This window comes from Morus notabilis, unplaced genomic scaffold (genome assembly GCF_000414095.1).
Source record: "Morus notabilis unplaced genomic scaffold, ASM41409v2 Scaffold93, whole genome shotgun sequence".
NCBI lineage: Eukaryota > Viridiplantae > Streptophyta > Magnoliopsida > Rosales > Moraceae > Morus > Morus notabilis.
Window position 1 is genome coordinate 480836 of NW_010364330.1, and position 25166 is coordinate 506001.

Here is a 25166-nt window from a genome sequence, read left to right on the forward strand (position 1 = left end):
GAAAGAGAGATTATACCGAAAGAAAGGGGAAGGACTGACTACCACTGAGCAGAGCTCTGTGTTCGGAATAAATTTGTTTGTCCTTGTCCAATTAAACGGCAGTAATGTGTGAGTCATCCACAATAATAGGCAATAAACGACGAGGAATTGAAGAAAACGATAGGAAATTAGTTGGAGGATAACCAAGTAGAATTGAATATGTTTTTTTTTTAATTCACAACATTTTCATGCACAACTAAATACAGTAATATAATATTTTTGAGAATTTAAGAAAGATTTCTGTATGAAATCAAACACAGTAATGTATTATTTTTAAGAATTATATTATCCCCAATTACTTTCTCAAAAATATGATTCCTACTGATTACTGCGTACCAAACGCCCCCTGAACAATAACAATGCATCGATTTGTTAGTACTTGACACAAAATTAAGAAATTTGGATCAGAAAGATACAACACAGTGATCTTTTCTCTTTTTTTTTGATAGAAAAGAATTCAGCTTTAGATTTGGTTTTTCGGAAATCCTCTTTATTTTATCTGGGGCTTCATATATATATGTATAGGATCTGGAGTTACATATTTTGTCCTAATATAATCTCCCCTCTTTGCAGGCAATTGTTGCCTTGAAGAAAGGTACCCAGTTAATCAAGTACTGCCGGAAAAGGAAGCCTAAGTTGTACCCATTCAGAATTTCTCCGGTGAGCTATTCCTAAGTGCAAATTGTTTCTTTTTTGGTTGTTGGCATTTTTGCCTCTTGATTTTAACAGAATTAGCAAGTTGCCTCGTAAACTTTAAATTGTTGCAAATTACCTCGTGAAATTAATAGAAAGTTGTATAGTGCTTCCAAATTGATGAATGATTTTAGACTTTGGAATGAAATATCCCCATGCTCATGACATAACATGCTCCAATTTTCATCCAAAGGTTCAACCTCTTCCTTTGTATGAGCTCACATGACTTGTATGAATGTGTTTCCCCCTGAAGTTTATTAGTTGTTATTGATTTGGTGGCACTCTGCAACACTGTTAAATTTACGGGTAATTTACGCAAAGTAATGGTTTAAGGGATAACCTACCAATCATGAAAAGTTCTAGAGCAAACATGCCAACTAAACCCAAACCCCCTTTTTTTCTCTTTTTTCCATAGAAATGCGTATGCTAGGTTAAACTTTGTTGGCATGTGTTTAAGAGAAAGGAGACTTATTAGAAGAAAACAACTGCTTTACCTGTATACCATGTACAATTACACACTGATCTAGAATATATGTTATATACATAGAAATGCTTCAAACAACAGGAAAAAAAAAAGAGCATGACAAAGAAAGCATACATGAAAATATGTGATAGTAAGATAAGAATGAAGTTACAGTAGTAGCTCAAGCTTCTGTAAGGATTATTATTATTATTATGAAATATCTCATGTGCTTGAATGATTTCAATTTTAGTGTTGATAACAGGATGAAACAACACTAATCTGGTTCTCTCGCGGAAGAAAGGAACCTAAAATTGTCTTCAGTTTCAAGGATTATCCCTGAACAAAGAACTGTGAGTCAAACAATCCCGTTCTGTTAAGTAATTAATATTGTTTTGTTTTAATATAACTACTTTGAACATAGTTAGATTAGATAAACCTTTTCTGGTTGACATGTTTTTTTTTCTTTATAGGCTGTGTTTAGAAGATACTTGCGGCCCGAAAAAGATTACTTATCATTTTCTCTTCTATATAATAACGGTGAAAGATCACTTGATCTGGTAAGTATAACTTTGCTTCTCTATCTGTTTATGTTAATGTAAGACTGATAAAATGTTTAAATCCATTGATTGTCCTTTATTTTATGTATTTTTTTTCTATTATAGATCTGCAAGGACAAGGCTGAGATAGAGTTATGGTTTGTAGGGCTTAAGGAATTAATTCCTTCAGGACAACAACGTACTAGACGTAGTAAGAGTGATTATTTCGATGTGAGTTTCAAATTTAATACAGATTTTCCTACTTCTTCTAGCTCCTTTGTCCACAAGAAGAGAGTTTTTGGAACATCTAATGTAGTTGTTTCTTTTATTTTCAGCAACAAGATGGCAGTGACATTATTCAAAATGGCAGTCCCTTAAGAGTATCCTTCGATTTCACTTGTATTGCACATGGTAGAGTGTCTATTGATTTAAATTCTTCTCGCGAATCTCCATTGAATCTTGTGGGCTCAGATCTGGCTTCAGAATGCGCAAGTATGCAACTAAGAACAAATCCTGGAGATGGTTTTCGGATTAGTGTTTCAAGTACTCCTAGCTGTTCAAGTGGAGGATCTGGACCGGATGATATAGAATCACTAGGAGATGTTTATCTTTGGGGAGAAGTTTCGCTTGATGGAACCTTACCTGATGGGTCTATGAGCCCAGTTCCTATAAAAACTGATGTGCTTACCCCAAGGCCACTAGAATTGAATGTTGTTCTCGACGTGCATCAGATTTCTTGTGGTGTAAGACATGTGGCGCTTGTGACAAGGCAAGGTAAGGTTTTCACCTGGGGTGAGGAGTCTGGGGGAAGACTTGGCCATGGCATTGATAAGGACTTTAGTCGCCCTCGCCTCGTCGAGTTTCTCGCAATCAATAATGTTGGTTTTGTTGCATGTGGTGAGTATCATTCATGTGTTGTATCCACAACTGGTGACTTCTTCACTTGGGGTGATGGTGCCCACAATGCTGGACTTCTTGGTCATGGCACTGATGTTAGTCACTAGATCCCTAAAAGGGTTAATGGTCCTTTGGAAGGACTTCAGGTTCTGTCTGTTGCATGTGGCACTTGGCATTCAGCATTATCAACTTCCAATGGGAAACTTTTCCCTTTTTGTGATGGAACCTTCAGTGTTTTGGGCCACGGGGATCGCCAAAGTGTTTCTTATCCAAGGGAGGTACAGTTGTTGAGTGGCCTAAAGACCATAAAAGTTGCATGTGGAGTGTGGCACACTGCGGCAATTGTAGAGGTTGCAGGTCAGGCTGGTAGTAGTATCTCATCTAGAAAGCTCTTCACTTGGGGCAATGGCGATAAAAATCGTTTGGGTCATGGAAACAAGGAAACTTATCTTCTTCCAACATGCGTCTCTTCACTTATTGATTACAACTTCCAGCAACTAGGGTGTGGACGCACTATGACTGTTGCCCTCACTACATCAGGTCATGTGTTCACCATGGGCGGTACTTCATACGGTCAGCTAGGGAATCCAAGCTCTGATGGAAAGACACCTTGCTTGGTACAAGATAAATTGGTGGGTGAATTTGTTGAAGAAATATCCTGTGGGGCAAATCATGTTGATGTCCTGACTTCAAGAAGTGAAGTATTCACCTGGGGAAAAGGCGCTAATGGAAGATTAGGACATGGGGATATAGAAGATCAAAAAACCCCAACTTTGGTCGAGGCATTGAAAGACAGGCATGTGAAGAACATATCTTGTGGCTCAAATTTCACCACAAGCATATGCATTCACAAGTGGGTCTCTGGAGCTGACCAATCAGTCTGCTCAGGTTGTAGACAAGCATTTGGTTTTACCCGAAAGAGGCACAACTGTTACAACTGCGGGCTAGTGCATTGCCATGCTTGTAGTTCAAGAAAGGCATTCAGGGCTGCATTGGCTCCAACCCCCGGCAAACCGCATAGAGTGTGTGTTATGATAATTCTTCTAATTATAACAGGAAAGTTACAACCCCTCGTCTCTTTGTTATGATGAAATCGTCCACTTTACAAGAGAATGACTGGATTGGGTGCTCCTAGAATAGAGAAGGATCGATGCAATCGAGTTGGCTGTAGACAAGGATCCATGATTTTTATATATAATTAGTTGGAATCGGACCATAGACTTAGCAGACAACCTGCCTTCTGTGGTGAACCAGAAAAAAGCCCTTGTGCCTTGTATTTGGTGAATCTTAATGGGCCCTACTAAGCCCCCGGATACAACGCTTTGAGCTGTAGGGTAGAGGTAAGGTCTTCAAGGGTTCTGCTATATCCTACTACAGAACCAGTCAAGTACCTTGAAGTCCGGTTTGGAAGATCAGGAACCAAATCTGATTACTCCTCAATGGTTAGGGCTTCCCAAGTTCCATCCCTTTTACAACTAAAACATATTGCATTTCCTAGCTCGCTGAGCGCTATTCAAAATGCTTTGAAGCCTGTTATGACAACATCACCTCATACCTCCGTCAACTCTAGAACATCTTCGCCGTACGCTAGGAAACCAAGCCCTCCACGTTCAGCAACTCCTGTGTTTTCCAAGAGTGTCATTGACAATATCAAGAAGTCAAATGAGCTCTTGACTCAAGAAGTAACAAAGTTGCATGGCCAAGTACTGATTTTTATAACTTTTACAGATATCACTCTTAGCTCATCTTTCTACTCGCGTCTTCGACATAACGCGTTTATTTATTTCTTGACCAGGTTAAAAGCCTGAAGCAGAAGTGTGATGTTCAAGATGCAGAGATGCAACAACTAAGGAGAGATGCCAAAGCAGCTACTTCATTTGCTGAAGGGCAATCTTCCAAATGCAAAGTAGCCAAGGAACTTGTTAAGTCCTTCACGGAACAGGTTTAGCCCAATTAAGAATTCCATTTTGAATTCATTAGATTTTTCAAATATATAAGATGTTCTTAGAAGTGACTCATTAGGAGTGTCATGAGCTTAAAATTGAGTCCTCAAGTGGACGTTATATGACAGATACTTTTGTGTTTTAGTTATACTTTTGGTAAAATCCTTTGTGGAACTATATTCAATTTGATTGAAATAGAAATTAAATTTTCAAAATCTAATTGTCAAATGATTTGATGAGGAAGTGATTGTTCTTCTATTATTACTTTGGTTACACTTACACCATGCCCAAATCAATATGGACGAAAATACTCTTATCTCAACTAATTCCTGTCTGGATATGATATGTAGTTAAATTTACTAAATGAATGGTGAAAAAAAATGAAATGTTCAGAAGAACATGAATGTAATCTTTTTGCCAGTAATTGTAAGAGTGTTATTGTCATAATGTATTAAATGGTATTTACTTAATAAGAGAATGCGTTAGGTACTAATTGCTAGTAATTTTTTATGCCTTCTTTGTTATGCAGTTGAAGGCAATAACAGAGAAGTTGCCTACAGAGGATTCAGAAAACGAAATCATGAAATCCTTGCATGTTCGGGCTGAAGATTTTCTAAACATGACCAATGAGACAACATCTGAAACTTCTTCTTCCTTACGAACAAGCTTAGAGCGTGAGCATCGACACACAAATCACCTTTCTCATGAAGGTGGAGACACTTCTCCACACAGTGACAAACCATCTATTTCCAGAACTAGAGAGGATGAAACTCAACCAAGCTCAGAAGACGGCTCCAAATCCCATCGATCCTTGGCTATGAAGGCTGAAAAGGGGAAAGAAGTTATTGAACAATTCGAACCCGGCGTATATGTAACTCTCATCCAACTTCAAAATGGCACAAGGATTTTCAGGCGTGTTAAGTTCAGGTAAACTATTGGTTTCAAAAATTTCAATAACGCCATCTTTAAGTTTGCCAGTTTTATTGCTTTTGAACGCCCCAAAAGTTCTTTGCACATAAATATGATTCTAATAGTGTGTTTTGGTTGGTAAAAATCTCGAAACTTTGCACAAACACCAATACACTCTTACGTTATTTGGAGAAGCTAGGATTTTAACTTTTGCTTTTTGGTTCAGCTTCTCCTTTTGCAACAAGTAAAAATAGAGATTCTTTCAAAAGCACAACACTCAACTGGCCATAGTAATGTCACGGTTTTGTTATTGAATTCGCCTTCAATGTTTTCGCAGTAAACGAAGGTTTAGCGAGCAGCAGGCCGAAGAATGGTGGAACAACAACAAAGACAGGCTGCTTAAGACATACAACGTTCCGCAAAAGGTGAACCCAGCTCAAACCAGATCTTCCAGCACGCCTGCCCCGCGCCTGTTCCTGCGCCTGCTGAGGAAAGCTCCCACACTGTCTCATCTTCCTAGACATAGTTTTATGACTTCTAGTCTCTTGCAATATGATTTAGAATCTTGGTGAGCTGGTTTTACAAATTGCTCTAGAATGGCAGTACTTACGAACCAACTAGATTGTAGAACTTCCTTGTTCAGAACTAGGTGTTAAAAAGAAGCTTTTAAAAGTGGGAAGAGCCATGGATATGATTTTGAAGATTTGCAGTTAGAAAGCAGAAAAGTACTTTTACATCCATTCTAATCTCAGTAATTTCTTTAATGCTATACTGTTTCATGGCGTCTGGTTGTATAGAAGAGATTAACCACTTGGGATGTTTTTATGCATGGCCATTTGTAAAGCCTGTGATATTATCAATGCGTTTTTATAATGGTCTAAAATCTCATCAAGAATTAAAGTAATTGCTTTAAAGTAAAGACGTATAAGATTTATCCTCCAGCAAAAAAGGGGGGAAAAAGTGCACATTTATCTGTGATAGGACAGCCGCACAGAAAATGAGTACCATAAACCATGTTTCTTGATGGAAAATAATTGCTTTATTTTTATTTTTTATTTTTTTTTTTTTTTGAGAACTGAGAAGTCGAGGCAACTTGAACATTTTGAAAATATCATAGAAGGGAAAAAAAAAACGTTTGAAAATTTGTCAAATTACATAAATTAAACCCATAAAAAAAAACATGTTAATATCTGATAAACCGAGCCAAGTAGAAGTAGTTGTAGTAGCGTATTAACTAGTTTTATACAATGCGCATGAAGAAAACTGTTTAAGACGATTCGATATATTAATTTTTCCTTCAAGTAACTTATTCGAAGAGCTTATCTCAAATAATAGTATTAATAATAATAATAATAATAATAAATAATAATAATAAGGCTTTTTTTTACACTTTGCTCCTAAACATATCACACATTTACAATTTATCCCTTGAATTTTTAATTTTAGCAATTTACATTCTAAACTTATAAATCTACAACAAATTACTCAATCTAGTGATGGTTATTTCGACTTAAATTGACATGTGATTATTACGTGGGGTTGTTAATTAAGAGCATGACAAGTCCTTTTTTCATGAATGTTAACCCACATATATGTTTAATACAAAGATAATCCAAAGCTTTCTCTTTTGATAAAACTTAATTAAAGATCTTAATCACAATAAATGTGGGTTAAAATACATAAAAGATGACCATTCATGTCATTAATCAACTAATCTATGTGAAAGTCACATGTTAATTTAGTTTTAAAAAAAATGAACGTCATTACTAATGGGGACTGGGGTAATTTGCTACGGATTTTATAAGTTTAACGTGTAAATTGTCAAAATTAAAAGTTTATAAGGTAAATTGCAAGTATACGATAAGTTCAGATGCAAATAAATCTAAGTTTATGAGAGCTTTCTAAAAACTGGTTTTGGCTTCCGGACTTCAAAAACTATCTCTAGAATTGTTTAGATAATAAGTATTTCGACTTTTTAGAAGAACTTTCAGTCAGAGTCAGAAAATGAGCATTTTAAATTAAAAAAAAACTTTTAAATAGATTTTAAAACTTGTACCAAGCGCATGGGTCTAAATTTTTACTCCTTACTCTTGATTATTATAATTATTTGACTAAAAAAAATATTAATCAAGAATAAGTAGTAAAAATCTAGACTCATATACTCTAAAAATTATTTATCTCTAACATTTTTGTTTCTTATCACACTGTTGCATGTGGCACTTGGCATTCAGCATTATCAACTTCCAATGGGAAACTTTTCCCTTTTTGTGATGGAACCTTCAGTGTTTTGGCCATGGCATTGATAAGGACTTTAGTCGCCCTCGCCTCGTCGAGTTTCTCGCAATCAATAATGTTGGTTTTGTTGCATGTGGTGAGTATCATTCATGTGTTGTATCCACAACTGGTGACTTCTTCACTTGGGGTGATGGTGCCCACAATGCTGGACTTCTTGGTCATGGCACTGATGTTAGTCACTAGATCCCTAAAAGGGTTAATGGTCCTTTGGAAGGACTTCAGGTTCTGTCTGTTGCATGTGGCACTTGGCATTCAGCATTATCAACTTCCAATGGGAAACTTTTCCCTTTTTGTGATGGAACCTTCAGTGTTTTGGCCATGGCATTGATAAGGACTTTAGTCGCCCTCGCCTCGTCGAGTTTCTCGCAATCAATAATGTTGGTTTTGTTGCATGTGGTGAGTATCATTCATGTGTTGTATCCACAACTGGTGACTTCTTCACTTGGGGTGATGGTGCCCACAATGCTGGACTTCTTGGTCATGGCACTGATGTTAGTCACTGGATCCCTAAAAGGGTTAATGGTCCTTTGGAAGGACTTCAGGTTCTGTCTGTTGCATGTGGCACTTGGCATTCGGCATTATCAACTTCCAATGGGAAACTTTTCACTTTTGGTGATGGAACCTTTGGTGTTTTGGGCCACGGGGATCGCCAAAGTGTTTCTTATCCAAGGGAGGTACAGTTGTTGAGTGGCCTAAAGACCATAAAAGTTGCATGTGGAGTGTGGCACACTGCGGCAATTGTAGAGGTTGCAGGTCAGGCTGGTAGTAGTATCTCATCTAGAAAGCTCTTCACTTGGGGCAATGGCGATAAAAATCGTTTGGGTCATGGAAACAAGGAAACTTATCTTCTTCCAACATGCGTCTCTTCACTTATTGATTACAACTTCCAGCAACTAGGGTGTGGACGCACTATGACTGTTGCCCTCACTACATCAGGTCATGTGTTCACCATGGGCGGTACTTCATACGGTCAGCTAGGGAATCCAAGCTCTGATGGAAAGACACCTTGCTTGGTACAAGATAAATTGGTGGGTGAATTTGTTGAAGAAATATCCTGTGGGGCAAATCATGTTGATGTCCTGACTTCAAGAAGTGAAGTATTCACCTGGGGAAAAGGCGCTAATGGAAGATTAGGACATGGGGATATAGAAGATCAAAAAACCCCAACTTTGGTCGAGGCATTGAAAGACAGGCATGTGAAGAACATATCTTGTGGCTCAAATTTCACCACAAGCATATGCATTCACAAGTGGGTCTCTGGAGCTGACCAATCAGTCTGCTCAGGTTGTAGACAAGCATTTGGTTTTACCCGAAAGAGGCACAACTGTTACAACTGCGGGCTAGTGCATTGCCATGCTTGTAGTTCAAGAAAGGCATTCAGGGCTGCATTGGCTCCAACCCCCGGCAAACCGCATAGAGTGTGTGTTATGATAATTCTTCTAATTATAACAGGAAAGTTACAACCCCTCGTCTCTTTGTTATGATGAAATCGTCCACTTTACAAGAGAATGACTGGATTGGGTGCTCCTAGAATAGAGAAGGATCGATGCAATCGAGTTGGCTGTAGACAAGGATCCATGATTTTTATATATAATTAGTTGGAATCGGACCATAGACTTAGCAGACAACCTGCCTTCTGTGGTGAACCAGAAAAAAGCCCTTGTGCCTTGTATTTGGTGAATCTTAATGGGCCCTACTAAGCCCCCGGATACAACGCTTTGAGCTAGTGTCGGTCAATCAATTCGAGGGATTAGTCAAGTAGGGTAGAGGTAAGGTCTTCAAGGGTTCTGCTATATCCTACTACAGAACCAGTCAAGTACCTTGAAGTCCGGTTTGGAAGATCAGGAACCAAATCTGATTACTCCTCAATGGTTAGGGCTTCCCAAGTTCCATCCCTTTTACAACTAAAACATATTGCATTTCCTAGCTCGCTGAGCGCTATTCAAAATGCTTTGAAGCCTGTTATGACAACATCACCTCATACCTCCGTCAACTCTAGAACATCTTCGCCGTACGCTAGGAAACCAAGCCCTCCACGTTCAGCAACTCCTGTGTTTTCCAAGAGTGTCATTGACAATATCAAGAAGTCAAATGAGCTCTTGACTCAAGAAGTAACAAAGTTGCATGGCCAAGTACTGATTTTTATAACTTTTACAGATATCACTCTTAGCTCATCTTTCTACTCGCGTCTTCGACATAACGCGTTTATTTATTTCTTGACCAGGTTAAAAGCCTGAAGCAGAAGTGTGATGTTCAAGATGCAGAGATGCAACAACTAAGGAGAGATGCCAAAGCAGCTACTTCATTTGTTGAAGGGCAATCTTCCAAATGCAAAGTAGCCAAGGAACTCGTTAAGTCCTTCACGGAACAGGTTTAGCCCAATTAAGAATTCCATTTTGAATTCATTAGACTTTTCAAATATAAAAGATGTTCTTAGAAGTGACTCATTAGGAGTGTCATGAGCTTAAAATTGAGTCCTCAAGTGGACGTTATATGACAGATACTTTTGTGTTTTAGTTATACTTTTGGTAAAATCCTTTGTGGAACTATATTCAATTTGATTGAAATAGAAATTAAATTTTCAAAATCTAATTGTCAAATGATTTGATGAGGAAGTGATTGTTCTTCTATTATTACTTTGGTTACACTTACACCATGCCCAAATCAATATGGACGAAAATACTCTTATCTCAACTAATTCCTGTCTGGATATGATATGTAGTTAAATTTACTAAATGAATGGTGAAAAAAAATGAAATGTTCAGAAGAACATGAATGTAATCTTTTTGCCAGTAATTGTAAGAGTGTTATTGTCATAATGTATTAAATGGTATTTACTTAATAAGAGAATGCGTTAGGTACTAATTGCTAGTAATTTTTTATGCCTTCTTTGTTATGCAGTTGAAGGCAATAACAGAGAAGTTGCCTACAGAGGATTCAGAAAACGAAATCATGAAATCCTTGCATGCTCGAGCTGAAGATTTTCTAAACATGACCAATGAGACAACATCCGAAACTTCTTCTTCCTTACGAACAAGCTTAGAGCGTGAGCATCAACACACAAATCACCTTTCTCATGAAGGTGGAGACACTTCTCCACACAGTGACAGACCATCTGTTTTCAGAACTAGAGAGGATGAAACTCAACCAAGCTCAGAAGACGGCTCCAAATCCCATCGATCCTTGGCTATGAAGGCTGAAAAGGGGAAAGAAGTTATTGAACAATTCGAACCCGGCGTATATGTAACTCTCATCCAACTTCAAAATGGCACAAGGATTTTCAGGCGTGTTAAGTTCAGGTAAACTATTGGTTTCAAAAATTTCAATAACGCCATCTTTAAGTTTGCCAGTTTTATTGCTTTTGAACGCCCCAAAAGTTCTTTGCACATAAATATGATTCTAATAGTGTGTTTTGGTTGGTAAAAATCTCGAAACTTTGCACAAACACCAGTACACTTTTACGTTATTTGGAGAAGCTAGCATTTTAACTTTTGCTTTTTGCTTCAGCTTCTCCTTTTGCAACAAGTAAAAATAGAGATTCTTTCAAAAGCACAACACTCAACTGGCCATAGTAATGTCACGGTTTTGTTATTGAATTCGCCTTCAATGTTTTCGCAGTAAACGAAGGTTTAGCGAGCAGCAGGCCGAAGAATGGTGGAACAACAACAAAGACAGGCTGCTTAAGACATACAACGTTCCGCAAAAGGTGAACCCAGCTCAAACCAGATCTTCCAGCACGCCTGCCCCGCGCCTGTTCCTGCGCCTGCTGAGGAAAGCTCCCACACTGTCTCATCTTCCTAGACATAGTTTTATGACTTCTAGTCTCTTGCAATATGATTTAGAATCTTGGTGAGCTGGTTTTACAAATTGCTCTAGAATGGCAGTACTTACGAACCAACTAGATTGTAGAACTTCCTTGTTCAGAACTAGGTGTTAAAAAGAAGCTTTTAAAAGTGGGAAGAGCCATGGATATGATTTTGAAGATTTGCAGTTAGAAAGCAGAAAAGTACTTTTACATCCATTCTAATCTCAGTAATTTCTTTAATGCTATACTGTTTCATGGCGTCTGGTTGTATAGAAGAGATTAACCACTTGGGATGTTTTTATGCATGGCCATTTGTAAAGCCTGTGATATTATCAATGCGTTTTTATAATGGTCTAAAATCTCATCAAGAATTAAAGTAATTGCTTTAAAGTAAAGACGTATAAGATTTATCCTCCAGCAAAAAAGGGGGGAAAAAGTGCACATTTATCTGTGATAGGACAGCCGCACAGAAAATGAGTACCATAAACCATGTTTCTTGATGGAAAATAATTGCTTTATTTTTATTTTTTATTTTTTTTTTTTTTTGAGAACTGAGAAGTCGAGGCAACTTGAACATTTTGAAAATATCATAGAAGGGAAAAAAAAAACGTTTGAAAATTTGTCAAATTACATAAATTAAACCCATAAAAAAAAACATGTTAATATCTGATAAACCGAGCCAAGTAGAAGTAGTTGTAGTAGCGTATTAACTAGTTTTATACAATGCGCATGAAGAAAACTGTTTAAGACGATTCGATATATTAATTTTTCCTTCAAGTAACTTATTCGAAGAGCTTATCTCAAATAATAGTATTAATAATAATAATAATAATAATAAATAATAATAATAAGGCTTTTTTTTACACTTTGCTCCTAAACATATCACACATTTACAATTTATCCCTTGAATTTTTAATTTTAGCAATTTACATTCTAAACTTATAAATCTACAACAAATTACTCAATCTAGTGATGGTTATTTCGACTTAAATTGACATGTGATTATTACGTGGGGTTGTTAATTAAGAGCATGACAAGTCCTTTTTTCATGAATGTTAACCCACATATATGTTTAATACAAAGATAATCCAAAGCTTTCTCTTTTGATAAAACTTAATTAAAGATCTTAATCACAATAAATGTGGGTTAAAATACATAAAAGATGACCATTCATGTCATTAATCAACTAATCTATGTGAAAGTCACATGTTAATTTAGTTTTAAAAAAAATGAACGTCATTACTAATGGGGACTGGGGTAATTTGCTACGGATTTTATAAGTTTAACGTGTAAATTGTCAAAATTAAAAGTTTATAAGGTAAATTGCAAGTATACGATAAGTTCAGATGCAAATAAATCTAAGTTTATGAGAGCTTTCTAAAAACTGGTTTTGGCTTCCGGACTTCAAAAACTATCTCTAGAATTGTTTAGATAATAAGTATTTCGACTTTTTAGAAGAACTTTCAGTCAGAGTCAGAAAATGAGCATTTTAAATTAAAAAAAAACTTTTAAATAGATTTTAAAACTTGTACCAAGCGCATGGGTCTAAATTTTTACTCCTTACTCTTGATTATTATAATTATTTGACTAAAAAAAATATTAATCAAGAATAAGTAGTAAAAATCTAGACTCATATACTCTAAAAATTATTTATCTCTAACATTTTTGTTTCTTATCACACAACTTTAAAATTATTTTGAGCCATTAAACTCTTTCATATCAAACAAAAACCACATTTTTTACTTCTCTTCATCTACTTCTACTGCTTTTAAACGAGTCCTAATAATTAATAATAATAAACCCTTGTTGTAAGAAATATGAGCGGTTGGAAGATAAAGACGGCTAGTAGACTGTAGACGACAATGCCTTTGCCGCCTTGCATGGACGGGACGTGGCTGGGGCCTTAACATTTAACATGGAATATGACCACCCTTTTTCTTCCATCAAAAATAAAACATGATGATATATGACCAAATAATTTACTACTTTTAGGCTACCAAATAACCATCGCGGATGACCTACCCATATTAATAATTAATATTAATATGGGCTCCCTTGCTTGACTTTCTGGATTTGACTTTAACGTCCTTCCTTGCTAAGAAATCGAATTAATTGCTCATGTAGTCCCTTTCGTTTAGCACTTTTAGCACTTAAGTCCCCACATTTCTTTTTTAGCATTCAAATACGTAAATTTGATTAAACAAAGGTGACAAGCGTACAGACAAACTCTGTCCACCTTGGCGAGTAAATGACATCACGTGGAGACCTTATGAACGGTATTTGATGGTAGAGAAGCTCTAACAAGAGTGTCCCTTAGGTTCTTCACAATAGTTCACAAGTTCCTTAATGGTTAAAATTAGCATAGTTAAAAAGTTCAAGGACCAAAGAATGTTATTTGGTTCCGCTCTACTCCAATGGAGTCGAGTATCAAAATGCATGACATTGAATTTTCTTTCTTTTTTTTTTTTGTTTTTTTTTTTTTTTTTAAGGAGAAGAGAAAGGGGTAAACTGCAACACAATAGTTTTCATATATTTACCCCACGTCTCCTTGCTTAATTGCCCTTGGCTCCACTCGAACGGGTTTGTTTGAAAATCTTTTAAATATGTTAAAAGTTACTCAGTTAGGGATTAAGCTGCAAAGTTTTGTATAATATAACATTTGTACAATTTTCCGGGATTTCGAAATATTTTGCTAGTAAGTACAGGACCATTCCAGGAACGATTGTCATCAAAACGGGTCCATCCTTAGTACTTGCGTTTCACATATTAATTTTCCCGGAAAATCATGGGAAAGTGTTCCTGATTTCTCCGGGAAATTGTTCCCACAAAATTCCATTATTACTTCCCCAGTTTTCTACGATAGAAAAACTCGAGAAAAGTTATCGATTTCTCCGATTTTTTTTTTCCGATCAGAATGGGGCAACAACAGTCCAAGGACGAGCTTCTCTATCAGCAAGTCGGCTATGGCAACACCGAAGGAATCAAAGCCCTCTCTAGAGAAGGCGCAGGGCTCGAGGTAAAGAGAGAATGAAAATCGAAAGTCAAGAAATTTGATTTCCGTTATGTTCATTCGTTGAATTTGTGATAGAAAGTAGAAAATTGCGGACTTTTAATGGCGATTGTTGAATTGATAACTGAAAATGGTGGTTTTTATGGTCAGTGGATCGATAAAGATGGGAAAACCCCCCTTATAGTGGCCTCCATGAATCCGGAGCTTTACAATGTGGCGAAAACTTTGATTGAACTCGGCGCCAATGTCAATGCGTACCGTCCTGGTATGTCTAGGGTTTAAAGCTGTCTTTTTTTCTAGATTTTTTCCTAATTGGTGAAATACCAGTGATCGTAATTCTCTATTTTATGTTTTGATTGTTCTGAATTGTAATTGAGAGAGGTTTTTCTTTGAGAAGCTTAAGTTTAGAAAGTTAGGTCTAAAGAAAGGACGGAATTGATTATTATTTTTGTTTTGGGAAAATGGATGATGAGTAGGTTTTCTTTTTCCTTCAGAGAAGCTTAAAGAGGAAGAACAAAAAGTGAAGAGAAAATCTTTTGTTTCTTATCAATAAATTTAAGTTCATTTTTATGTGATTAAAAACAGAAAAAGAGTTCATTCCAAGTTTGTAAAATATTTTGTTTCTTATCAATCAATAAACTTGCATATATGCATCACAAACTGCTATGTCCATAATTTATTCTCTTTTTCACACGGAAGTTTGATTGGTTTTTTTTAGCTTTCATAAGTTTTGAAAATTCTTATGCTAACCGTGCATGAAGAAAATCGTTTTTATGTTTTTTTGCACAATTCCACATTTTCTCTTATTGGTATTGTTTTGAGAAATGCACCATTGAGTCTCATGTAGATATTACTAATCGTTTTTATGTTTTTTTGCACAATTCCATATTTTCTCTTATTGGTATTGTTTTGAGAAATGCACCATTGAGTCTCATGTAGATATTACTAATTGCTTTATCGTTCTTTCTTTTTTTTTTAGGTCGTCATGCTGGGACTGCTTTACACCATGCAGCCAAAAGAGGCCTTCAGAATACTGTAAAGTTACTTCTTTTACATGGAGGTACGTCTATGATAAGCCCAGGGAAAATTAAGAACAAAGCTTGGAGAATTTTAGTGATTAGGAAACAAGAATGAAAAGGATGGAACCTTTGATCTTCAATTGATAAGAAAACTCACCACAATCTCAAAATCAGGGGGGAACAACTCAAATGGAACTTTTGAACTGTGCATTCAAGTACGAAATTCCCATGCTATAAACTTGGAACAACCCTCCAAGAATAGGAATATCAATAATTAATGTTTTAGAACCACTCAAAACATTAATATGGACCAGAATCACCAGATTCCACGTTTTTAGACTACTTTGACTACTAAAAATAGAAAGCTAAGTGACTAAATTCAAGCAGCCATAAATACAATTAAATAAAAACTAAATGACTTCGACTAGTAAGGTTACTAATTTACCCCTTGAGCGTGTGATTGACCTAGTATAAGTTGTTTCTTCTCGTTGAGTCTCATCATTTCCCCCTTGTTGAGGAGGATTTGCCCTCAAATCCTTAAGCTCTTCATCAGCTACTCCATCTTCCAGATATGGTGACAAATCTCGGACATTAAATGTATTGTTGACCTTATACTCGTCGGGCAGGTCTAGTTTGTAGGCATTGTTATTAATCTTCTCAAGAATGCAAAAAGGACCATCAGCTCTAGGCATCAACTTTGACTTGCGCTGTTGTGGAAATCTTTCTTGACGCAAATGAATCCACACAAGGTCCCCGGGGGCAAACTGAACTCGCTTTCGCCCTTTGTTAGCCGATCTCTCATAAGCTGCGTTCTTCCATTCAATCTGCTCTTTAACATTCTTGTGCACGTCTTTCACCATTTGAGCCTTCTTTGCACTATCAGAACAAGTTCTTTCTTGAATGGTAATAGGCGCCGGATCAAGAGGAGTAATATGATTAAACCCATAAACTACCTCAAATGGGGAATGTTTTGTAGCACTATGGTCACTACGATTGTAAGCGAACTCAACATAGGCTAAGCAATCATCCCAGTTCTTCAGATTTTTATTGACAACCATTCGATGTAAGGTAGAAAGTGTTCGATTTACTACCTCAGTTTGCCCATCGGTTTGTGGATGACAAACGGTGCTAAATAGCAGCTTAGTTCCAAGCTTCTTCCAAAGAGTCTTCCAAAAATAGCTTAGGAATTTAGCATCCCTTCTTGGAACTCCAAACAATCTCCTTGAAGAATAATTCAGCGACATGGCTTGCATCATCGGTCTTATGGCAGGGAATGAAGTGTGACATCTTCGAAAAACGATCCACAACCACCATAAAAGAATCTTTTCCCTGCTGCGTTCTTGGCAAACCCAAAACAAAATCCATACTCAAATCCTCCCATGGATGACTAGAGGATGTTTAGTACCTAGATTCGTTCCCTGATTCGAATCATGGTTCGCTACAGTATTTTCTCTCACAAAAAATACACGTAAATCGAAAATAATTCTAATCACATGATTCTAATCTATGAACCAAACGTCACCTAGAAACGGGTAAGGGCATATAAAGTCCTTCCGCTAACTCCTTGCTCTTAGCCTTCTTGCAAGTGACGCATCTCTCCACAATTATGTGTACATCTCGATTCATCGCTGGCCAATAGAAGTGCTCTCTTAATGCTTCTAAGGTCTTCTTTTCTCCAAGTGCCCAGCAAGTCCTCCACCATGAGCTTCACACACCAAAAGCTCACGAACCGAACAAAAAGGAATGCATAGTCGGTCAGTCTTGAAGAGGAATCCTTCATGCCGAAAAGAACCCTCCTTTGCTCCTCATAGATCTTTGCGAAGTATGGGTTCTCCTTGTACAACTCTATAATCAAATCAAAACCCATTAACCTTGTATTAAGTATTGAGATTAGCGCATACCTTCACAAAAGTGCATCAGCTACAATGTTGACATTCCCTCTCTTAAACTTGATCACATAGGGAAATGTCTCTAAGAACTCAACCCACTTGGCATGCCTCCGACTCATGATTTGTATGAATCACAAACTCCCTAGGCAATAAATAATGTTGCCAAGTTTCCAATGCCCTAATCAGTGCATAAAACTCCTTATCATAAAACTCCTTATCATAGGTTGAGTAGTTAAGATGAGATCCGCTCAGCTTCTCGCTTAAATAGGCAATAGGACGCCCTTCTTGTTTAAGGACAGCTCCAATCCCGATCCCTGACGCATCACACTCCACTTCAAAGGTCTTCGAGAAATCGAGTAATGCTAGTATAGGAGCCGAACTTAACTTGTCCTTGACCAAATCAAAGTTACGTTGTGCTGCCTTGGTCCACTTAAACCCCTTTTCCTTCTTCACGCCCTCAGGAGCTAGATGGTGCTGAAATTCTTTACAAAGCGTCTATAAAAGGATGCCAAGCCATGAAAACTTCGGACTTCAGCAACATTAGTGGGAATCGGCTATTCCTTGATAGCTTTAACTTTCTCCTTGTCAACCTCCACTCCATTTTGAGAAACGACATAACCAAGAAAGATTACTCGATCCTTGCAAAAGGTGCACTTCTTGAGGTTGGCATATAACTTCTCTCCTCTAAGCACATTAAACACTTGTTTAAGATGCTCCATATGCTCATCAAAGCTCCTACTAAACAAGTATATCGTCAAAATATACAACAACAAAATGACCAATGAATTTCCGCAAAACATGGTTCATTAACCGCATAAATGTGCTAGGAGCATTGGACAAGCCAAAGGGCATGACTGTCCACTCATACAACTTGAACTTTGTCTTGAAGGCCGTTTTCCACTCATCACCTTCTCTCATTCGAATCTGATGATATCCACTTTTGAGGTCAATCTTCGAAAAGATAATAGATCCATGCAACTCGTCTAACATGTCATCAAGCTGTGGAATGGGATAGCAGTACTTGATGGTGATCTTATTAACAGCTCGGCTATCAACACACATGCGCATCGATCCATCCTTCTTGGGCACCAATAGAGCTGGTACTGCACACGGACTCATGGACTCCTTGACAAAGCCTTTCTCCATCAACTCCATTACTTGCTGTTGGAGTTCTTTGGCTTCTTCCGGATTGCATCTATACGATGGTCTATTAGGCAAAGTAGAGCCAGGTATAAGATCAATCTAATGCTCTATTCCTCAGAATTGTGGTAATTCCTTTGGAAGTTCTTCTAGGAAAATATTCGAAAATTCCTCCAATATCTCCTCTAATTTTGGATGGATAGTTCCATCTCCATCAGGAATTTCTTTGTCTATCAACAAATAAATAATTTCATTAGCCTTTAGAGCATGCTCTACCTCCCCCTTGTTAGCAAATAGGCTCTCCTTTCTTGCTTTGTTGATTGCTAACTGGTCTTGCACTACTTGGGAAGGACTAAGAGGTGTTAACAAAGCACGTTTACCACCTTTAGAAACGGAATAAGTATTTCCACGCCCATCATGAACAACTTCTCAGTCTGCCAAGGTCTTCCAAGAAGCACGTGGTTAGCACTCATTAGTGCTACATCACATGTTACTTCATCCTTGTATCCTCCTGTGGAAAATGGTACCTTCACCTATTCTGTGACTCTTATGTCTCCTTCATTGTTTAGCCATTGCAAACGATAAGAACTTGGATGCTTGGTAGTGGTGAGGTTTAGCTTAGCAACCAAGGTAGTAGAGGCTACGTTAGTGCAACTCCCACTATCAATGATCAAACCACACACCTTACCATTAATGTTCCAACGGGTGTGGAAGATATTCTCCCGTTGTTCCTCCTTCTTTGCTTGTACGGCCAGATTGCGTCGAATGACAAGCAATTCTCCTTCTTCGGGGTGTGCAACTTGCTCTTCCACTTTTACTTCCAGTTATGTTTCGTCTTTACTAATAATCTCTTCAGCTGTTTCACGGACAATCGAAACCTTCTTGTTAGGACATTGAGAAGCTATGTGTCCAAGCCCGAGGCTCTTGAAACACTTGATGTCACGGCTTCTTGTTGGAGGTTGGGAACTTTCAGCTTTCTTTTTTTCTCTGTTTACCACGGCTACCTTAGTAGTATCCTTCTTTTCTTCCGGCTTGGCAACTGAACCTAGGTGCTCTGATACCAAATGATAAGCCCAGGGATAATTAAGAACAAAGTTTGGAGAATTTTAGTGATTAGGAAACAAGAATGAAAAGGATGGAACCTTTGATCTTCAATTGATAAGAAAATTGACCACAATCTCAAAATCAAAGGGGGAGTTCGCCACAATTTAGATGGACTCTAAATTGATAAGAACAAGGAAAAATCTCGCCACCAAGGAATTTGGATAAGAGAAAGATAGAACAACTCAAATGGAACTTTTGAACTGTGCATTCAAGTACGAAATTCCCATGCTATAAACTTGGAACAACCCTCCAAGAATAGGAATATCAATAATTAATGTTTTAGAACCACTCAAACATTAATATGGACCAGAATCATCAGATTCCACGTTTTTAGACTACTTTGACTACTAAAAATAGTTAAACCAAGCAGAATAAAGCTAAGTGACTAAATTCAAAGTATCTGAATTCAAGCAGCCATAAATACAATTAAATAAAAACTAAATGACTTCGACTAATAAGTTTACTAATTTACCCCTTGAGCATGTGATTGGTCCGGTATAAGTTGTTGCTTCCCGTTGAGTCTCATCAGTCTATCTTGGCAATAGCTAACCCTTTTTTTTTTTCCATAATCTTTGGCATGCTTATTGATTATTTGGTTTTAAACTTTCAGCCAATGCATTAATAATGAATGATGACTGCCAAACTCCTCTTGATGTTGCTAGGGAAAAAGGGCACACTAATGTTGTCCGTACAATCGAGGTACGTTGAAGATTCTAGTTTGTAGTCTGTAATGTAATTCTTTGTGTTTAAGCACATTGTGGATTTTTTTTTTTAATCTTTTTGCACAGATTTTTTTTTTTTAAATCTTTTTGCAAAAAAACGCGTATGGTATTCCAATGCAAAATACATTTCCTGAAATGTATTTCTTTCTTATGTGTGCAGCTTCATATTTGCTTATTCTCGGGTTGGATGCGGGAGTTTCATGGTCCTGGATTTCTTGAAGCATGGGCTCCTCAATTACTTTCACGAAAAGTGTGGGTACTATGTACATATGGTTCTAACAAATGAATTATCTTTTATTTGCCACTTTTGCTTCCATGTTGCCTTCCCTACTTATGACATCTTGGTCAAGTAAGTGCCTTAGGAAAGCCTAAGTATTCATGTGTTCTATTTTTTCTGTGTAGTTGGGTTGTCATTTTACCATCTGGTTCCCGCCATCCTACCAGGCCTTTCAAGTTGCAGCTCGCCATATACTCTGGTGCACAGGTATTACATTGTATAATTTGCAGATCTTTAAATATTAAATATGTTTTTTTCCTCTTTATTTGCCACTCTAATTTGTAGTCAAATACTGTCATGGGATTTTCTGTCGGGTTGATTGCTAGTGATTTACATAGGTTTTGGACTCTGTCCAATTTATTGGTAGTATAGTTTTAAAAGCGAAATGGTTAATGTCTAGATTAATATTTGTCTGTGATTAATTATAGTGTTTGGATTTTATGGAGAAGACCTTTTCTATTCCACACTATCATAGTTTTCCCTTCAGTCTGCAAAATATATCAATCCTAATTATATATTTGAGAATACGTGAGTTCCATCAGTGTTAGATGATTTTCTGGTGCCATATTGAAAGCGATTGACACATGCTTTAAGGTGCAATCACCTTAAGACTTTTACGCAAGTTACATTTTTTTTTTTTTTTGGTTCACTTCTGTTAGTGATTATATGCACTGATAGGGACGAGCCTTCGCTATAATAAACAAAGGAAAGAAGGGGGGAAAAAGAAAAGGAAAAATGCGTTACTTGCATAATCTAGCTTTTCATTTGGTATGTCATCTACTAGCTCAGTCCGAGCCAGAGAGACTCTTTTTTGATGCTTTTATTGCTTTACTTTTCAGCTTTTTCCTGAAGACTTAGAGAAACCACGTAATCTTAAGTCCTTTTTTTCTATTGTTAGTATTAACTTCTGCATAGTGGTACAAATCCTAACAGTCTTGACTTCTATGGGATGCAGCAACTGTATTGTTGCTATGTGACAGCTTGTACGATTTTGCCACAGCGACATTATTGTTTTTCTACTCTTATGTTTTCAAACAAACAATCTCTTATTATAATAATATTACTAACTACCATGATATTGAATGCCACTATTGTAAATGGGCAGGACGCACAACCACGGACAGTTATTGCACTGTGGAAATCCAATTTGGAAGAACCAAAATCAAACCAATCTGATCCTTCAGTGACAATCTTCGAGAACTTTTCAAGTAATTGCTTGATGCTAGATAAACTCCACAATTGTTTTTTTCTTGGCGAAAAACTTAGGAGTTGATGTCAGATACATATATTTTTGGTTTGTTCTTTAATGTATTTCATGTCCATGGATAGTCTCAAGAGGCAGGAGACGGAGAAGAAGGTGTAGGCGTCGAATGCTTAGTCGTAAGTATAATAGCTGAATTTTTGTTTAGTCGACGAGAATAGTTAAAAGTAGCACATAAACATGAGAACTTGGCTCTCTTACAAATTAGTGTTGTCACTAGGACTTGTAGGCTAGCCATATTCCTCTCCAGCCTCCAATCTTAATGAACTTGCCTCTAACTACGGACAAAAAAGATACTGTTTAGGCATTAATATGTCTGTACCTTTCAGAGTTTTGTGTGGCACTAGTCTTAGGTTATTTTTTGTTTGATGCATAGTTGAACTTACTCTGCCTCCTTTCCAGAAACACGCATTAAACTTGCCCCTGAAAAGGAAAATGACCGGCAACAACTTGAGCAGTTTTGCAATGCATGCAAAGGAATTCCACAGGTAATTCAAATTTTCCTTGTAGATGTAATGTGACTATTCTCTACCATTTGTCTAGCACAACTGTTGCATGCGAAAAACTTCTGTTGCTAAGAGGGTGAAATTTTTATATTTAGAATTTGAAAAAAAAAAAAAAAAAGGACTAATAATTTGAAATTTTCATTTCGAGTAATCTGCAATTGTAAGATGGAAGGACACTCTTGGAACCTGTTTATCAGTACCTTTTTTATTCTCCTCAAACACTTGCAAACAATCGTTTGACATGTTAGATAAAGTGTCAAATACCACTGGGACTCAGGAAGCTATATTGTTTTGATGAATTGGTGATGTAGCATGGAGAAATGGCTTGGGTACTATAATTTTATGGCTTTCAAATTTGGCCTATAAACTGTAGAGGGCTGGCATTTTTTAAAGTTGAGTCTTTAGTAATGGAGAACTATTAGTGTGGCATTATCACTATTATGGTTGTAGCATATAGCGAAATTTCACATCTTGTCCGTTTTGCTATACTTAGTATTTGTGTTCTAGCTATTAATTTATAAATTAGTGCAAAAAACCAGCATATTGACATACGTTATTTTTTATTAACTTTTGGCCTTTCCAAAATTGCAATGCTATTCCTAACCTTTAACCATAACATTTTAGGCACGTCCTGCATTTTTGCATGATAGTCAGAACCCAGTCCCGTCTGCTACTGCACCACCAGATGCTGAAGATTATGAATTAGCTTTGGCAATTAGTGCCTCAATTCAATCTGCTTTGGAGGAAAATCCACCCCTTCTTGGTGCAAACCTAAGCTCTGAAGCAAGTGCGTCCAATTCTCATGATAGTGATCTGGGTGCACCAGAAGCACCTGGTCCTCCGGCAAGTGTTGAATGGACAGGGCATGGACCTTCGCCAAGTGGCAAGTTAACTGAGAATAATGACATCCAGCTCGATTCAGTGGCCCCAATGATTCAGCCCCCAGACTTGATTGCATCGGCTCCACCAATTGTGGATGGTACCTCAGAAGATGGTCCAATTCACTATCCATCAATTGATTTGGACCCTATTGATATTTCTTCCCCATCTGTTGAGAGTTCACCTGCTAAACTTGGTGATACGAAAGAAGATAAAAATTCTTCATGCTGTGTTATTTGTTTGGATGCTCCGATTGAGGGAGCTTGCATCCCCTGTGGCCACATGGCGGGATGCATGTCTTGCTTGAACGAGATAAAAGCTAAGAAATGGGGATGTCCTGTCTGTCGAGCCCAGATCAACCAGGTTGTAAGGCTGTATGCTGTGTGATGGCTAAATCAAAATACGAGGAACTCTAAATGGTGAGTAAAACTCGAAAACTTTCTATTTACATGCTTTCATAGGGTACCAGTTATAATTACTGGATCCTTGACTAAGGTTTCTGATTTATTGTTGCCCCATACCTTCTGTCGTCAGGTATCATAATTCCTCTTGAAACTTGAGGTGTCAAGATTTATATATAACTTTAATGTAAATTCTTATTCTGTAATCCAGTGGGTGATTTTAATGTAACATTGATTAATGCTAGAACTTTTTTTTTAATCTAGTAGTCTTAAACCATTTAAAGTTTCACAAAAACATGTACATACATACATAGAGGCATACATACATACACGCGTATACACGCATATACATACATACAGATAGATAGATATTTGCCTATCATTCTAGGTGAGACAACCTTTGTGTGTATGTTTGGTATATGGGTTCTGTTACAGTGCAAACCCATGTTTTGGTTCTGCTACAGTGTTTTTCTCTCACAAAAATTTTGAATTTCAAAAAGTCATAATCAAGAACCTTAGTTTGAACCCATATACCAAAGGGGCCCTGAATGTCAAAGAGGGTGATATCCTCATCTCATAATGAGACAAGATAAGGTATAAAATGAAAAAAATAATTCTTATGGATCAGTATGCAGGTGATGAAACTGGTTGGCTGGGCTTGGGGAGAGTGGCTCCTACGACTTATGATGTCTGTTTACAAGGATGTTTTCTTTGTTTATTCAGTACTGGTGTGGGTAAGGGTATAATTTGTTTTGTACAAAAAAAGAGAGAGACTGCATACTATACTAAATTAAGAAAATTCTGTGTTAGTTTTTGCAACTCTCTACTCTTGTATGATTTGATAGTTGGTACTGAAAAACAAGTTACTGTTTAATGCATATGTTGTTCTCTGTATAGATAAGCGAGTTACTGTGTTGAAACAAAAATTCATAGCAGATCCTTGTGAATAGGCTTTGTTTGAAACCCAAAAGACAAGAAGATATATATCTGTGTGTGTGTGTGTATGTGTGTGTGTATATATGTTTGTGGAACTATTTGTTGATGTGTATGTAACAGTGCTTATTTATTTCCTTTCAACAGAAATGACACGACAGTGACAATACCCTTACAATTTTCTTTTTTAATTTTATTTGTTCTGTTTCTATTTGAACACAATTTTAGGTGGGCATTTTAGAGCATCTCTTTAAAACCCGCATTTTAGAGCTTCAAGAACTGTCATTTTGTTCAATTATAGAAGCATTTGTGTTGCCAATTATCTGTCCAAGAATTCAAGTTCTACTTGCAGGCAAACAAATAATGCAAAAAGGGTAAAAACCCAACTTAAGCTAAATGCAATCTGAGCCATTGCCAATGCCATTATAGAAAAAGGACACGACAG

At 37.1% G+C, this 25166-nt stretch overlaps 2 protein-coding genes and 2 pseudogenes across 5 annotated transcripts in view; 3 read left to right on the forward strand and 1 right to left on the reverse strand.

Moving 5' to 3' along the window:
- The window catches only part of LOC112093140, a 1133-nt gene extending 1016 nt beyond the window's left edge, over positions 1–117 (reverse strand). The window contains exon 1 of the mRNA XM_024171040.1: positions 43–117. Within this exon, the coding sequence (XP_024026808.1) occupies positions 43–117 (75 nt within the window). The remainder of the gene's footprint in view (positions 1–42) is intronic.
- Positions 118–398: 281 nt separating this feature from the next.
- LOC112093141 lies at positions 399–6326 on the forward strand (annotated as a pseudogene).
- Positions 6327–7249: 923 nt separating this feature from the next.
- Positions 7250–11902, forward strand: LOC112093142 (annotated as a pseudogene).
- Positions 11903–14233: 2331 nt separating this feature from the next.
- Positions 14234–24887, forward strand: LOC21404301 (putative E3 ubiquitin-protein ligase XBAT35). Of its 4 annotated transcripts, none has more exons than XM_024171025.1 (11): positions 14234–14596; positions 14741–14855; positions 15570–15650; positions 20353–20441; positions 20625–20716; positions 20867–20948; positions 21847–21949; positions 22071–22121; positions 22405–22490; positions 23133–23806; positions 24417–24887. In XM_024171025.1, exons 1-10 carry the CDS (start codon positions 14495–14497, stop codon positions 23772–23774), a joined length of 1443 nt encoding a protein of 480 aa, XP_024026793.1. In that variant the 5' UTR covers positions 14234–14494; the 3' UTR covers positions 23775–23806; positions 24417–24887. The 4 variants fall into 4 exon arrangements, with proteins under 4 accessions (XP_024026793.1, XP_024026794.1, XP_024026795.1 ...); XM_024171026.1 differs by having other exon boundaries at positions 24424–24887; XM_024171027.1 differs by lacking the exon at positions 24417–24887 and having other exon boundaries at positions 23133–24047.
- Positions 24888–25166: the final 279 nt, after the last annotated feature.

What these genes read in the sequence shown, in the direction of transcription:
- LOC21404301 (XM_024171025.1), top strand. Translation starts at nt 14,495, where the DNA reads ATGGGGCAACAACAGTCCAAGGACGAGCTTCTCTATCAGCAAGTCGGC. An exon ending in CAATTACTTTCACGAAAAGT is followed by an intron (nt 20,717 to 20,866) that starts GTGGGTACTATG and finishes TTTTCTGTGTAG; the next exon opens with TTGGGTTGTCATTTTACCAT. An exon ending in CATGCAAAGGAATTCCACAG is followed by an intron (nt 22,491 to 23,132) that starts GTAATTCAAATT and finishes ATAACATTTTAG; the next exon opens with GCACGTCCTGCATTTTTGCA.